Source organism: Ascaphus truei, chromosome 3 (genome assembly GCF_040206685.1).
Source record: "Ascaphus truei isolate aAscTru1 chromosome 3, aAscTru1.hap1, whole genome shotgun sequence".
NCBI lineage: Eukaryota > Metazoa > Chordata > Amphibia > Anura > Ascaphidae > Ascaphus > Ascaphus truei.
In genome coordinates, this window is record NC_134485.1 from 245,702,023 (window position 1) to 245,718,637 (window position 16,615).

At 42.8% G+C, this 16,615-nt stretch overlaps 1 protein-coding gene across 2 annotated transcripts in view; it reads right to left on the bottom strand.

The window, feature by feature from the left end:
• The window catches only part of ATP10A (ATPase phospholipid transporting 10A (putative)), a 214,056-nt gene that overhangs the window by 91,294 nt on the left and 106,147 nt on the right, over positions 1-16,615 (bottom strand). For both annotated transcript variants that reach the window (XM_075590558.1, XM_075590559.1), the window contains exons 4-7: positions 10,366-10,472; positions 10,155-10,286; positions 3,998-4,128; positions 1,155-1,407 (exon numbers count right to left, since the gene is read on the bottom strand). In XM_075590558.1, coding sequence (XP_075446673.1) covers positions 1,155-1,407; positions 3,998-4,128; positions 10,155-10,286; positions 10,366-10,472 — 623 coding nt within the window. The remainder of the gene's footprint in view (positions 1-1,154; positions 1,408-3,997; positions 4,129-10,154; positions 10,287-10,365; positions 10,473-16,615) is intronic.

The following is a 16,615-nucleotide window of genomic DNA, read 5'->3' on the forward strand; positions in this document are numbered from 1 at the left end:
TCCAAATATGCACGTTGTTTAAAGTTGTGCTTTGGGGAGGTATATAAGTTAGGAGTCTCGCTCACTCTGAGTAACTCCACCTCTCGGTATCACCTAACTAACCCCAGGTTAAATCCCGTCATTAACTATAATGGACCTCTGTGGATATGCGTTGTGCTGGGGGACCAATTTTGCATATTATTAGTAGAAACGTCATCCGTTATACTGTAACAAGGGGTTAACCTAAGGTAACGCCTTGTTCAGTGCTAGTGTGTATCTTCAAAGCACATTAACCCAATGTATGGGACTGGAAAGGTCATTAACTACAGCTGCGGCCGCAGCTGTAGTTAATGTCCTTTCCAGTCCCACACATTGGTTTAATGTGCTTTGAAGATACACACTAGCACTGAACAAGGCGTTACCTTAGGTTTATTTATTTATTTATAAAATATTTTACCAGGAAGTAATACATTGAGAGTTACCTCTCGTTTTCAAGTATGTCCTGGGCACAGAGTAAAACAAATAATACATGGTTACAAATACAGTTACATAAATGAGCAGGGTATACATTATATACAAGACATTGCGTGCACAGTTAAAGAAAATATATTATGAGCGTATGAAACAGTTACAGACCAGATTAAAGTGTGAGACAGCCTTAGATTTGAAAGAACTTAAACTAAGGTTAACCCCTTGTTATGTCTAAAAGGGACTCTATGGATCTGTGCCCTTGTGCCTGTGTTGGGCATGACTTTGCACAGGCTGATTGGTGAAGGGTGGCAGTAGCAATTGATTGACTCCATGCATTCAAAGTTCCCATTGAAAAAAAAAGAAACCAAAACAGTGAAATATTTTCTTTAAGAATGATTACATTTGCTTAAGGAATACAATGACATTAATTAAGTAATTTACATTTTTTACAAATAAAAACAGAGAAGAGTGGGCTCATGTTTTTTTGTGTATCTAACATGCATCCTAACATCCAATATCAGTGTACTGCATTTACAGAAATCCATCACTTTTTTTTTTTACCATGCCTACATCTAAAGGTTATAAAATTACAAATAAATTGCCACACAATCAAGTATTCCCTCAAATTACTGGTGTTATTTTTTAGCTACAAATTAAATAGTACTAATAAAAATGTTGCATAAAAAGCCACATTGAGAACTCACCATTTGCATCATGGGAATACTCTATTCCAGAGACTGTGCACCTTCGGAAAACCATTTTATTTTCAGTAAGTGTTCCGGTTTTGTCTGAGAAAATATACTGTATCTGCCCTAAATCTTCAGTAATGTTCAGAGCTCTGCACTGCAGTTGAGAGTCTGTTTCTTCATCATATAAGTCCTTATCTTGGTGAATTAAGTACACTTGGCAGATTTTAACAATTTCAATAGAAACGTATAGAGATACTGGGATGAGCACCTGGCATTTAAATACAGGGAAATGAAAAGAGGAAACAGGTTACAATCGCTCAGTTATCATGATTAAGAAAATAGTATTATTTTTCTTATTAACAAATGCAGACTGTTTCACACATACCCATTAATAGGACACACACACACACACACACACACACACACACACACACACACACACACACACACACACACACACACACACACACACACTGTATCTTAAAATTGTTGGAAACCATTATTGGTGGCCATTTTCGGTAGCAAGTAAAAGAAACCAGATCATTTGAGTTCTCTTGAGACAGACCACCTCATAACTGATGAGCAACAAAAATCCACATTTCTCATAATGAAAAAACCCACACAGTGTAAAAGACACATTGCTTTTAGCCTTATTGAGGATATCAAATAGTTGGGATTTGCCTGGCAGAGCAAACTTAGAAGTAGAGCTGAAATAAACTTTAAAACAAAAAAAAAAATTATAAAAACTTTTCTCTTGAAAATCTTAAAACAAACAGACCCCAACAGTTACGACAGTTATACTCTAAAAAGCTAAAACAGCAAGTTCAGTTTTTTATAACCACGGAGATATGAGGTACTGTGTCAAATAAACTGCCTCAATATGAAAAATTTACAAATAGGTGTAACCCCTATTTCAATGATCTAGAATAGATTATATATTGCAGAACACAATACCACTGTCAATAGCTGTGCTTCTATCTCCGGGGTGCCAAACTCCAGTCCTTAAGAGCCAACATCAGGTCAGGTTTACATGATATCCCTGCTTCAGCACAGGTGGCTCAATTACAGACTGAAGAAGGATAAACGTAAAACATGACCTGTTGGTAGCTCTTGACAACTGGAGTTGGCTAACACTATTTTATGCCATGATTAATAATCTAGTAATTTTCTGTAATCTGTAACATAATGGCTGGTTCTTAAATCATTGAGTACTCCAATTGACCGCCAATTCTTTGTCATCTTTATCAGTTTTATTTATTTACTGCCGATTTTCAATTCTTTGCTCAGGCTAAATTGTTATAGGCTTGTATATTTGACCTTTAATAGATAATACATGGGGAAAAAAATCACAATTAAGTCAGATCAATTTGTGTTTCTAAAATGTAATAGTTCTTATAAAAAAATGATTGAACAAAATAGGCGATTGATAACTACGACAAATTTATCTTTGAAATGATGTCAACTTTCCATTGTTTTCACTTACAATGAGCCCTTTACAAAGTGAGGGGGAACTGTCAATTGTGTTTGCTTCACCTCAAGGGTAAATTAATCAGATTTCGGTACACCACCTGTATGGCAAGTCACGAAGTAATAAATCAGGGGGTTGTGCGAGAGAACAATAAAGCAACATGAATACAGCTAGAAACTTCAGGCTACAAAAGCTTACAAACGCAGCCAGGGAATCTTGCAAAAACCATATAAAGATATTTGTTTGTGCGTGTTTTTGCATTTTGTTTTTTTTACACCTGATAATCGAGGTTTACCCTGTAAAATGTAATGTTGCAATGGTTCAATGTGTTCCTTTGCAGTTGTTCCACACTAACTTACTGTTCTGCCTCTAGTATTGTACTTCTCCTTGTTTCCTGCCTGTACTGTTGCTACAGTAGGTACTCTGATGCCTCAGCAACCACCCTTTCCTCACACCTTGAGCTCTTGGATCTTTCCACTCTCACTGTTACTTGGTTCAGTCCTCTCTTATTTCCTACAGGGGCTGTCTGCATTTAATTTCTGTTAGGCCGCATTCATGGTGTATGCTTGAGCGAACGCGAGCGTTTACACAGCATCACGCTACCTTGTAGCAAGAGAGATTTTCTGTCCTGCAGGCAGACGTGTCGGGGAGGCGTGTCGGGGGCGTGATGAGGGGCAGTGTCGTCACGGAGCTGGGTCGCCCTCATTGGGCGAACCGCTCACGTGACCCTGCCATCACGCTACCAAGACAATTTATTTTGTCTCTCCAAGCATAGCTCCTGCCGACCCGCACGTGCAAACGCGCGGCAGCATAGACGTTCTCGTTGCCTTAATGTTACTCATCGCGCAGCAGGCGTGCTCGCGAGCGCTCCGTCACCATGGACGAGGCCTTCTGCCCTGTCTTGACCCACTCTTCCCTGTTATAGTTTTGTTTTTTTTACCCATTTCTTATTTTTATAAATCCTCATACATTTTCCCTTTATTTCTGTTCAGGTTTGGTTACACAAAAAAACATCAGAAAGTCAAAGCAGGCGTCCTTTAGTATCAAAGAAGGAATGGAGTTATCTGCCTGGCTCAGCTTATTAAGCCAGAGTAAGCCGGTGACAGAACATTACACTTATTCTTCGTGTTGGTTACTTTAGAGCAGGGGTGCAAAACACCAGTCCTCAAGTCCACCAACAGGTCCGGTTTTCAGGATATCCGAGCTTCAGTCAAAATGACTGAGCCTCTGATTGAGCCACCTGTGCTGAAGCAGGGATATCCCAAAAACCTGACCTGCTCTTGGCCCTTAAGGCCTGGTGTTGGCCACCCCTGCTTTAGAGAAACACAGATAATAAATGACCAATACATTTTCTTTTTGCTGGTAAGTATAATTGTGTAATGTACTGTACCTGGAAAACGATGATCATCGTGAAAAATAAATATACTGCCGAAAGAAATGGATTCACATAGTTTCCGTCAGACCCCAGGACATCAAACACTGGTCTCTTTTCTCCATACTGCCAAACCCACAGAGCATGACCTGTGAAAGGAAGCAATTCAACCAGTTACAGACTAGTATACACAGCTATGGTATTTAAAAAAAACACACACCCCCTTAGTGGTCAATGTTACCTTATTTGAAATAGAAATGGAGATAAACATTCTAAAATAAATATTTCTCTCTTACAAAAAATCAAATAAAAATGGAAACTGACAGGTTGAGTAATAGTGTTACCCTGGTTTTCCAAAAAAAGTAGTAGAAAACATTACACCCTAGTACCAGCACACATTGTCAAATTCTAGAAAAGTAATAGTCAATCAAATGTTTAAATCCCAATAATTAAAAATTAATATACATATAATTGTCTCAGTATAAAAAGAACATGTATAAAAACATTAATTCCCCAAAATGCAAAAAGTTTTAAATCACATAGCCCTGGCTGGTGATATTTGTCAACTATATCACCAGGGCATGAAATACGAGTGAGCATAAGGTGTATATGCACTTTATAAATCGTTGACAGAACCTCACCTACTGTACATGTAGAATATTCTGTTCAGTTCTGGAGGATATACATCCAGAAGTAAAAATAATCAAAAGGGGGTGGTACAAAGAATTTCAAATAAAATTATGTATTGTCTAAATCTTAAAACATATCAGGACAGACTTAGACATTGACATTTACAACACTGGAAGAAAAGAGGGCAATAGGGAATATGATGTCAACTTTCAAATACATGCAAAAAACAGCTCTGAAGTTACAGGATAATGACTCAGGGATAATGTGAGCATGTACTTTCTCATTAAGAGAGAAGCAGTTCCATAGAACAGCTGCCAACAAAGATAGTAAAGGACAATATAGTAATAACCTTAAACATCGTACCCTTCCCCAGTTAAATAACTCTTCCCTTGTGAGCTCAGGCTGTGTAATCATACACACCAGGCTTACTCAAAAGCTTTGCATTACCTACTGAATGTTGGTGGTGCATTCTGAATTACAGCCCACCTAGCACCAATACATTAAACACCATTGCAAACACCATTCCTTTGCAACCCACAAACAATTATTAAAATGTTTAATCCTTTTGTTACTGGCATTATTGCACTAGATCTATGCCTTCCTTTTCCACTAACTTCCACACCACAGAAAATGTCCCTTTTAAATTCCCCCGAAAATGTAATCTGTTGACCACATAAATAGCGTAGCTAGCTGCCCAAACTAAATGACTTAAGGGCTTCCTGTATAAGCCAAAAGCCATAGTTCTTACTCAAACATGGCTAAGTCCCAAAACTCTGGATACATCTATTTTTATTCAAGGTTACTCAATCTTAAGGAACGATCTGTCAGAGAGAGGAGGAGGCGTGGTGTTTTACATTCACCATTCCTTTTAAATAATCCATGTTGCACAACTTCATTTGAAAATGTAGTTAGCAAGATTTACTTCCCTTTTTCCAAGCATATTAGTGTTGACATCTATCCCCCCCACCCAAGGTACTACAACAATCCCTATATGATGTGTCTAATTTTCGGATTTCCTTGAATAGAAACTAAGCTATTGGCTTTTGGGGACTTCAACCTCAATTGGCTTGTCCCTAAAAAACAACAAAATCTGTGCACAATTCAAATCCCTAAATTTAACCCAGCTAATTTCTCAACCTAAAGAAAAACGTGTGAAGTGTGCTAATATTCTAATAGTGAATCAATCAAAAAGAATAATGTCCTTCAATATATTTTGTGTGTAAATAAATGGATAACTACTATATATGTGTTCAAATAAAAAAAAAATATATATATATACATATATATATCCATTGATCTAGGTGCAAAACGATATATAAAAATAATAATGAAAATACATTTCTGCCGTTTGGAGATCTAGATGTCTGCGGCTCCTAAATAGGCATTACCGGTGTTTGCTACAGAGAGTTCTTGCCTAGACGCATTTATTTCAAATTTGGTGGCAAAACCTCAGTCACGGACGCTAGACAAGCTGTCTCACAGGTAAACTATTTCAGAGATTTTGTCTCTTGGATCCTAAAGGAGATATAATTCTTACCGTCATTCACACATAAGAACAGCTGATATTTATTTAGGCTATGTGATTTGACTATCTGTCCTTATCTACTTAATCCTGGATCAAAGGCATATATGACCTCTAATAACATTTGTTTATTCACATCCATCAGTGAAAATTCAGGTCCCACAAACCGCTGTCGGTTAACAGACCTTCGGATTGCGGGTCCCATGTTAATCGGTGGTGGTGCCCGTCGGATCAGCGGGTCTGGCATTGGACAACGCGTTCGGGGGACTGCATTGTGCGGCGTCGGATAAGGCATCCGTCAGAGGACACCCTGTTCACTTATCTGGTCTGTGTGCTTTACATTGTTTTTTTCTTACTTTACAGTAGTTCAATATACATCTGGCATCAGTCAAATGTTTGTATTTTGAATGTTGGATTCTTGGCGCTCTTTGTGCTTTTTTCTGTTTCATTTCTCAAACTAATCGCCTAAATTTAAACTGCAACCACTCACTGATAGATTGAACTAGACTTGCAAAATCACAATACTAAACTGTCAATTTTTATTAAAACACATCAAATCCTGCAAAATTTGAGAAGGTCATCAATAATATTCTTGAGTCCAGTAGCCACCAAGACCCTTCCATTACCAAAAAGGATGATGTCATTTTGTCTGATCATTAAGTTATTGCCAACACATTCAATGAATACTTTGTAGGGCGCGCTACTTCCTTATTCTCAAAACGCAAATGTGACCTTAATCTGGAAGCCTATACTGACCACACTCCTATATCAGTACCCCCTCCTCGCTGTACTCTTGTATTTCAATTTAGCCCACTGTCTGAAGAAGACATTGCACAGGAGCTACTCAAATTACATAGTTACATAGTTGATGAGGTTGAAAAAAGACATACGTCCATCAAGTTCAACCTATGCTAAATTTAGACAATAGATACTTTATCCTATATCTTATGATCCAGAGGAAGGCAAACAAAAAAACCCTAGTGACATACTGTATCATCCAATGATATCTCATAAGGGGGAAAATACCGTTGACCACACTATTATGTTGAACAAGTTCCAGTACTCTAGAATTGGACCACATGCTCTAAACTAGTTAAACTCTTATTTAACAGGAAGATCCCAACATGTGTCTAACTAGGGCTCCAACTCTGACCATTTAGATATTATCTGTTGGGTCCCAAGGGTCTGTTTTGGGGGCATTAGGTTTTTATATCTTTATAAATGACCTGCCCACCGGTCATAAGACCTCTTTGCCTATGTATGCTGATGATACTATCCTATATGCACACAGTCCCAGCCTCTCTGACTTGGAAAGTGTAGTGGAATCTGATTTTTTCAATTGTTGAAAACTGGATCACTCAAAACTGTTTTCAAACACTGACAAAACAGTAATTACGGTGTTCAGGACCAAGGCTACATTTTGTAAGGTTCCCATGACAAAGCTACTGATTAGAACCAGCTCTAACACTAATCTTGTCTCAGTTACTAGCTTTAAATATTTAGATATGTCGCTTGAATCCAATTTAACATTTGGTTTGCATATAGTAAAACTGACATCCAAAATCTATCCCAAACTGGATATACCTTGCAATGTGCATCTTTTCTGTCTCACTTTCAAATGCTTACTGGATAAGTTAGCCAATCATCTGAGCAGGCTTTTCACTCCGACTGTACACAGCACTTATCTCCTTAGATCTGCCTCCAGAATCCTACTTATAGTCCCACGGTTTAACATAGAATGTGGTCAGTCTTCCTTCTTATACTGATAATCCCACTGCTGGAAGAATTTACCAGAGTCTCTCAAATCCGCTTCCTGTCAAAGTCCCTTCAATACTTCAGCTGTTTCCCGCTTTAAAAATGTTTGTAACTGTAAATTGTAATGTTATCAACTTTACTTTGTGCCCAGGACATACTTGAAAAAGAGAGATAACAATGTATTTTTTCCTGGTAAAATATTTTATCTTATACTATATTAGTGAAAGCACTGTATGCCTGCCTGCCTGTCCGGTGTCCCTAGGGGAAATCTCATTGGTCCCTTGGGCCGCCCGCCCCCGCACACCTCTCATTGGCCTGAGGCGGAGTGACGGGCCACACACACACACACACACACACACACACACACACACACACACACACACACACACACACACACACACACACACACACACACACACACTCCACCCTCCTCAACACACACACACACACTCCACCCTCCTCAACACACACACACACACACACACACACACACACACACACACACACACACACACACACACACACACACACACACACACACACACACACCACCCTCCTCAACACCCCCCCCCCCTTAACACACACTCCACCCTCCTTAACGGCTGCCCGGCCTTGACCCCCCCCCCCCCCCGCCCTTCCCGGCGGCTGGCCCGCAACAACGGAACCCCCCCTATCACCACTCCGCGGGACCTCAACATCACTCTCTCTCCCGGTGCTCACCCTCTCTCCCGGTGCTCACCCTCTCTCCCGGTGCTCACCCTCTCTCCCGGTGCTCCCTCCCACAGACCGCTCCGCCCCCCCAGAGCACGCTCTCGCCGCTCTCACCTTCAGGCCTAGAGGCCGCGCCCCGAGCTCACCATCCCCGCGCGCGCTGCTCCGGCTCTCTCAGTCGGGAGCTGTACGGGCCGGCTGCCCACACCACCTCCTCACCTGAGCGTCTCAGCTCCGCCTCGCCGTGGGAAACGGAGACCGCCGAGGAACCCGAGGAGGAGCGCGGCCTGGTGCGAGGTAAGTAACCGCAGGGGAAGGGATCTTTCACCCCCCCGGCCCTTCACCCCCCCCGGCCTGGCTTCACCTGGCCCGGCGCTTCACCCCCCCCCCCCGGCCTGGCCCTTCACCCGTCCCGGCCCTTCACCCCCCGGCCCTTAACCCCCCCCCCCAGCCAGCCCTTCACCCCCCCCTGGCCATGCCCTTCACCCCCCCCCCCGGCCATGCCCTTCAAATGCCCTTCACCCCCCCCCCCCGGCCATGCCCTTCACCCCCCCCCCCCCGGCAATGCCCTTCACCCCCCCCCCACCCATGCCCTTCACCCCCCCTCGGCCCTGCCCTTCACCCCCTCCGGGCCTGCCCTTCACCCCCTCCGGGCCTGCCCTTCACCCCCTCCGGCCCTGCTCTTCGCCCCCTCCGGCCCTGCTCTTCGCCCCCTCCGGCCCTGCTCTTCGCCCCCTCCGGCCCTGCCCTTCGCCCCCTCCGCCCCTTCCCTTCGCCCCATCCCCACCCTCCCTGCCCTTCTCCCCCGCCCTCCCTGCCCTTCGCCCCTGCCCTTCGCCCCCACCCTCCCTGCCCTTCGCCCCCACCCTCCCTGCCCTTCGCCCCCTCTCTCCCTGCCCTTCGCCCCCTCGCCTCCCTCCCTGCCCTTCGCCCCCTTTCCCCCCTCCCTGCCCTTTGCCCCCTCGCCCCCCTCCCTCCCTTTGCCCCCCTCCCTGCCCTTTGCCCCCTCGCCCCCCTCCCTGCCCTTTGCCCCCTCGCCCCCCTCCCTGCCCTTTGCCCCCTCGCCCCCCTCCCTGCCCTTTGCCCCCTCGCCCCCCTCCCTGCCCTTTGCCCCCTCGCCCCCTCCCTGCACTTTGCCCCCTCGCCCCCCTCCCTGCCCTTTACCCCCTCGCCCCCCTCCCTGCCCTTTGCCCCCTCGCCCCCCTCCCTGCCCTTCGCCCCTTTGCCCCCCTCCCTGCCCTTCGCCCCCCTCCCTGCCCTTCGCCCCCCTCCCTGCCCTTCCCCGCCTCTCCACGCCCCCCGCCCCAGCAATCACGGGCAACGCCGGGTTTATCAGCTAGTAAATTAATAAAATAGAAGAACCTTGTGACGAGCACAATGGCACCCTATGTAAAAAGCCAGGGAACAAATCGGGTCCGAGGTTTTGCAGCAAGTGGAAGAATAGACAGTATAGGAACCTCGTAGTTCTTATTTGCGGACCATGTCTGTTTGTAAGTGTACGTTATGAGGAAATACCTAATGAAGTCAGTTTAATGTTTCATTAAGAAGATTTCTTACCAATAGCAGAAAACAGGCACATGATTAGAAGTATTAGCACACACCAAAAGACATCCGTGTTCATCTGCCTCTCAAGCTTACTACGTTTGTAGCGAGGTCCACTGTTGTTTAACAAAGCTTTGGTCTCGTGGCCTAAAAAATACAAGATTCAAATGTTTTCACAAGGTTTATTTTAGAAATAATCATAATGAAAACAACATGCACTACTTACCTGCATAGATAACAATTCCTGAAACAACTTCTGTATTTCTCAGAGTGCATCCCCTTAACAGAAGGTTTTCCTTATAAAGTCCAGCTTTTCTTCCATTTTTATAAATGCTGAAAAATAAGAAAGCTTTATTATTTAATATTATGCAGAAAATAAGATCACTAAATGCCAATAGAAAACATAAAACTGGGTTATAAAAGCATGGCTATTTTTATATGGTTACATGGATTATTGGCGCCATCACACAGGTTCACTAGGTGTAGAAAAGCAAGTTTAGCTAATTAGTTAAAGTTACAACAAGCTGGAGATTTAGGCCTAATTTATTTCCTTCAGAAAAACTAAAGGTTTTTGGTTTCCCCCTGCTCCTGCTCACTTCCTGAGTGAGTGGAGTGGTGGTGCTTGTGCTGGGCCCTCCCTCTTTGAGCTACAGGAAGGAAGTGCCTAAAGTGTAGAATGTAGTTCAGCTCTTTAGGGATGAGCCCTTCAGTTCTTGTTAGTGTTTGGAGTTCGTTCCAGCCTGCCCCTGCGTTGGGTAGGAGCTTGCATGTCTCTTCCCGGCCAGGAGTCAGATATGTGCTCAGCCCTCAGGGGCTGAGGCACTAATCTAACTCAGGCAGGCCTCATCATTACCTGTAGGCCAGTACCATCCAGAATCCACCCTATCCAATTGAAGTATATGTTGCAATAACACCAGCAGTGGCTGCTGCAATAAAGAACATCTCATTTGTAAATCTGGCTCCGCTGCAGTCTGTATGGAGGGAGGTAAATGAGAGTAAGGACTGTCATAGCGGGACTCCCTTCAGTCATACTGAAGCCCCCTATGTCTGGAGGTGCTGACACCGAGAGGAACCGAACCTGGGGGATCTCCAAGAGTCTGCCCTATACCCACACACCATTGCGGGAAACCCACCTCTCCTGTACCGCGCAGGTAACAAGCACCACACTGAGCAGTCGCATAGCCATAATCTACCAGGGGGGGAGGGGGATACCAGAGCGTAATTCAGCTCTGCAGGACCCTTGGTTCCAATCCTGTAAAAATGGGTGTTAGGGTGGATTTCTCCTTTGAAGAAAATGGCAAATAAAAATACCCCCTTATAATAATATTCACACGTCTCAGACTGATCGACAAACTTGTCTTTCACCATTATCTCTTAGCATAGTACAAGGCTTCCTCTGCCACCAGGGATTCTGGGAAATTACATGCAAATGAGCACTCAACAGTGTGTCACTTTTTGCTTCTTATCCATTTTAACATGGATCCCTATAGGCGTATCCCTGCTGTATTACACAGCTTCAGCTTCAGTAACCATCCTCACACTGAGACCCACAATGTCGAAACAGCCGTCTGTGAGTAGGCTTGCTGACCATGAACTTCTTTAACCCAGGACTTTGATGTAAAAGCTGTGTAATACGACAGGCATACGGCAAGGTGTCTGAGACATTTAAATGTGCTTATAAGTGTGTTATTGTTCTTTGCTGTACGGTGGAGGGTTGTTGTCACTTTGTTACGCACCATAGCTAACTTGATGTTTAAAGAAAACATACTCACTTCGATTGATTAGATTTTGGGATGTACCTTTTTTCTTAAACATGTGCTCCCTACGGAACCTGAGCTAAAAAGGCAATTTTATAGATTCGCCTTTTCATGTATCTGTATTAATATGCGAGGACAGAGATCCCCTTTGATCATTGCTTGCAATAATGAAGTGTTTAAATCTGATACAGCTAACCATGCTGTCTGTGCGCCGTCTGTACTTACAGTAAATGGGTGTTCCCTCTTGCCATTGCCAAAATAAATAAATACAGCAGTTTTATAACTATAAGGCAATGTAATTATCTATGATGCCAATCGATCCATTCTCCCGTGATCGATCAAAAAAGATCCTGTTTCCCCAGGCACCCAATATGTCTGCCGATTCCAAAAGAAGACGTGCTGTGCTCTTCTAAATGATTGTTATAGGAACCCAAGGAAGCCTAATACATTAAAACTCATTAAAAAGAACATAAAGAGAAGTGGGTGGGGGGAGAAATGCAGTAAGGTTTATCTTATACTACACACCTGATTTTGAAAATGATCCTTTAAAATATAACGGGCTGTAAATAGAACATTATTATTGTAATTAGACGTGTTAAGATTTAATTGACTATTGGGGTATGTTTCCTTGAGCAGAATAGGCAAACCCCTCACTTAATTGTTATTCAATTGCATGTGAATAGAGTATTTAAGACAGACTTTCTTGGCTGTGACCCATCTTAAGTGTCCCAGTTAAAGTGTGTGGCAGAGTTAATTTTGTAGTTAAAAATGGAGGTGAAGATTGGAGGAAGATCGGAACTCTGCACAACAACTTTGCAACTGTGAGAACTTAACATTCAAAATGCTGGGATTCTTTGTATTCTTCCTTTCCTCCAATAACTTGGAATCCCTCCTCCTGCATCTCAATATGCCCTCCCTATTGCTTTTTCTGTTTACTGTTTCCTCACTCCTTTGTGAACGTCTCTGTTCTCGCCAACTTCCCCACTCCCCACTGCACTATTATTTATACACCTCTCTCCCAACAACTTATTTACCCCTCAATAAAAAGCACCCCCACAAATCCTTTATTCACACCCTCTATCTTCTTCTTTCTGCTGCTGGGGATCTCCCCTAAGCCTGAAGCCAGACACACACCTGATTTCATCCATGCCTCCCTGCCATATCTTCCCCTGTAAAGTGTGTTAACCCTTAAGTTATTTGACTAACCTTAAAACTTCCCCACAAATCAAGCATCCCAATAGTCTGCACTGATGGTTATGTCCCACACTCAGTCACTCCTACCACCCATTGTGACCAAGCACTGCCATCTACAGCACTTACTGTCTCTGTAAGTTCCCCATCAAACCTCTTAGATTGTAAGCTCTTCAGGGTAGGGATTTCCTTTCCTATTGTCTGATTTTGCTGCACTTATTATATTATTATAATTCCCTGTACTTTATTCTTTGTGAAGCGCTGAGTACACTTTTAGCGCTATATAATAAAGACATACAATACATGTTTAATAACTGAGGCAGCGAAAAGTATATTCACTGAACTTGGGTCACAGTTACGTGTTTAGTGATGTGCAACACTATATTCGTAGGCGGGGTAAAGTAATTATTAATGTGAGCAGAAATTTGGGTGCATCTTGATAAACAATAATCAAAGAAGCCCCAATGCACATCCAATATGACAATTATATAGTTTATGTATGTTTTTTCTTTTCATAATAAGTATGGGCCATTTACTTCAATTGTTTAGCCAAAACATGTTAAGTTTGCAACCATGTCAAGCTAGATCATTTCAGAAGGTTCCTACACTACAAATTTCATACTTTGTCCTTTGTGTTTCCTCCACTGCATAGAGACAATAGGAAACAAAACAATGATATAGCCAATAGCATGGGATGTGTGACATGTTAAGATTTAGAAGCACCATGTGTGCTATATGTAGATTGTATTAAAACATCCAAATGTTTAACTGGATATAGGGTTGCCAGGTGGCTTCTCCAAAAATACTGGACACAATGGTGAAACGTGCGACACACTCGAGACACAACACACACACACACACACACACACACACACACACACACACACACACACACACACACACACCCCTCTTTTAGCTCCATGCTATTTCCTCCTCTCCTTGGCCCATCCCCAGGCTCCTGACACCTCTCCTGATTGGCCACATTACCCAGCAGCAGCCAATCATGATGGAGTAAGCTGCCCAGCCACCTAGCAACAGCCCTGCTCGGAGAAATCCTGCGGACCCCCAAGCCGGTCAGGTCACTATGTCCAGAGAGGTAATACCGGTATATACATACATGTCCAGTATTACCTATCATTTTTTGCTGGACAGAGTGTCCAAATACAGGACAGTCCAGTTCAATACTGGACACCTGGCAATCCTAACTGGATGGATGTTAGTTTTCCAATGTGAATCCTTTGCTTACATTGTGGGAGAAGGAACATTGCAAGCAAACAATATCATAATGAACCTATGAACCTGTGATATTTACACAGAGGGCTACTTTGAACTATGACACAGGTATATGGCAAAACATGCTTTGTCTAGACCAAGTATGTAGACTGAAAATAACCTTTTTCTTAAAGGTATAATATATCCCTAATATTTTCTCCATATGCTCATTTTAAAGACCTGTTAGTGCAAAATAAAAGGGACGTGAATACAGATACAAGTAACACAAAGATATCTTTCACATGCATCAATGTCTTTTTTCACATGGCAAATTGTTGACATTAACATCTTTTATTTCTTAAATACAACGGCCCAGAAGAAATAATGAATTCCAAGCAACCACTTTGTTAGTAAAATGCTTCCAAGTTGATATGTACAAATGACAAACAAAAATATAATTTTCTTACTTAAATATATGCCTTTATAATAATTGTAAAAATAATTTTTTGTAGCCATCCTAAAACATGATGAGAGCCTTTTCATATGCCTGTGCACTGGGTGTCACCTGCCAAGCAACAGGCACAAAAAGTTTATGGAACGTCAAGAACTTCAATAACAGCAGAGAATTTCAACTGGAGCTGAAAAATCGCTTCAATGATGATTGGGAATACATAAACAATTATGGAAAGCTTATTACGATTGTAGTGGAAAGTGCAGGAAAAACTGGAGGAATCGCAAACAGAAAACGAGAAGAACATATCAGATCAGAGAAAGCAGTTACTAAGTGTAACACATGTTCACTGCTACATGGTGTGGTGTGGTGCATACCTGCTGGCTCACAGTAGATCTGAGCTTCCCGTGTTGTTGTATGAGAGAACAAAACAGGCTTCTCGGGTAGTAACTGATTCGTACTCATGGTGACAGCGCTTCCATCTCTTGCAGGCCCCAGGGATGTGGGGACAATCCCTACAGGAGAACTTATTTGCCCTCCCCCTGATAGATTGCAGTCTCAGGCAGAAAGGTATATGTGAACAGGAACACACTTTATTCTTATACACTGCAGATGGTCAGCATAGCAACGCTCACAGTGGTTAAAACAGTTCTTGGGGCTTCACCCTCAGGATGTACCCTGACCTCCACTGCGGGTACAGAGCCTCCACAGCAGTCCTGTCTCTTCCCTGACTCCCTATTAGAGCCAGGGGTATGGTCTCACTCCTAACTCCCCAAGGGAAGAAGGCAGTAAGTACGCAGCCAATCCGCACTTCTGGCCGAGAACCTGTCTTTCTCAAGGGTAGAGACAACTGACTAACTTAGGTAGTGCAGCCCCTTAAGACCAAGAAAAGCAGGAACCAGGTCTAAGTCCCTGATTGGACAAACGGGCCTAGTCTCACCACCTCCACTGTGACTCACTGAAGCTGCTGGAGGTGGGGAAAACCCAGGATTAGTCCTGGCAGCCTGCTCTTACCAGGGCTTACTGCCAGGAGAAGGGCAGTCTGGTAGCCAGAAACCAGTCCTGGCTACATAAGGAAGAAACAAGAACTGAAGCCATCACAAAAAACTTAACATGCAGAGCTGTCAAGACAATCCACTAGCATATACTGTAGCTGAAGATGTAGGAACGTGTAACTGAGATAGGGAAAAGAAATACAAATTATCACATGAAAACATGAAGATGGATCAACAATAAAAGACTGTACACTGATCATAAAGAGGGTTGAGGACTTCTACAAAAAATTGTACGCGAACACAGATAACACAGAGCATAATGCAGCAGAGAAAGAGTGTGAATAAACTTCCAATGATGTACTGTACCATGCGTCCTTCCAGAAGAAGTGGCAAATAAAAGAAAATCCATTAAGAAAATGGAAAGGCCCCTGTGGAAGATGTCATTACAGACGAAATTACAACTGAAATCTTGAAAGAAGATGAGGAAGTAGAGAAAATTGTTGTACAACTCTTTAATGGCTGCTTGAAAAACAGAATTCCAGAAACATACTACTGTATAGTTCTCTTAATTCACAAGAAGGATGACAAAGAAGTTAAGTTCCGTTCACTTACAAGATTTTTACCAAAATAGTAACTTATCGGCTGCAACAGATCCTGAACTTTGCCCAGATTAGAGAACAAGCGGAATTTCGCATTGGATACAACACAGCAGACCACATACAAGTTGTCTATGAAGTGATTTCCCTATGTAATGAATACCATCAACCTCTAATCTGAAGATTCATAAATTACGAAAGAGCCTTTGATTCTGTCTACACTTCAGCCGTTTTTAAATGCACTAAGAAAATTCTCAAGAGGAAAGATTTCGAT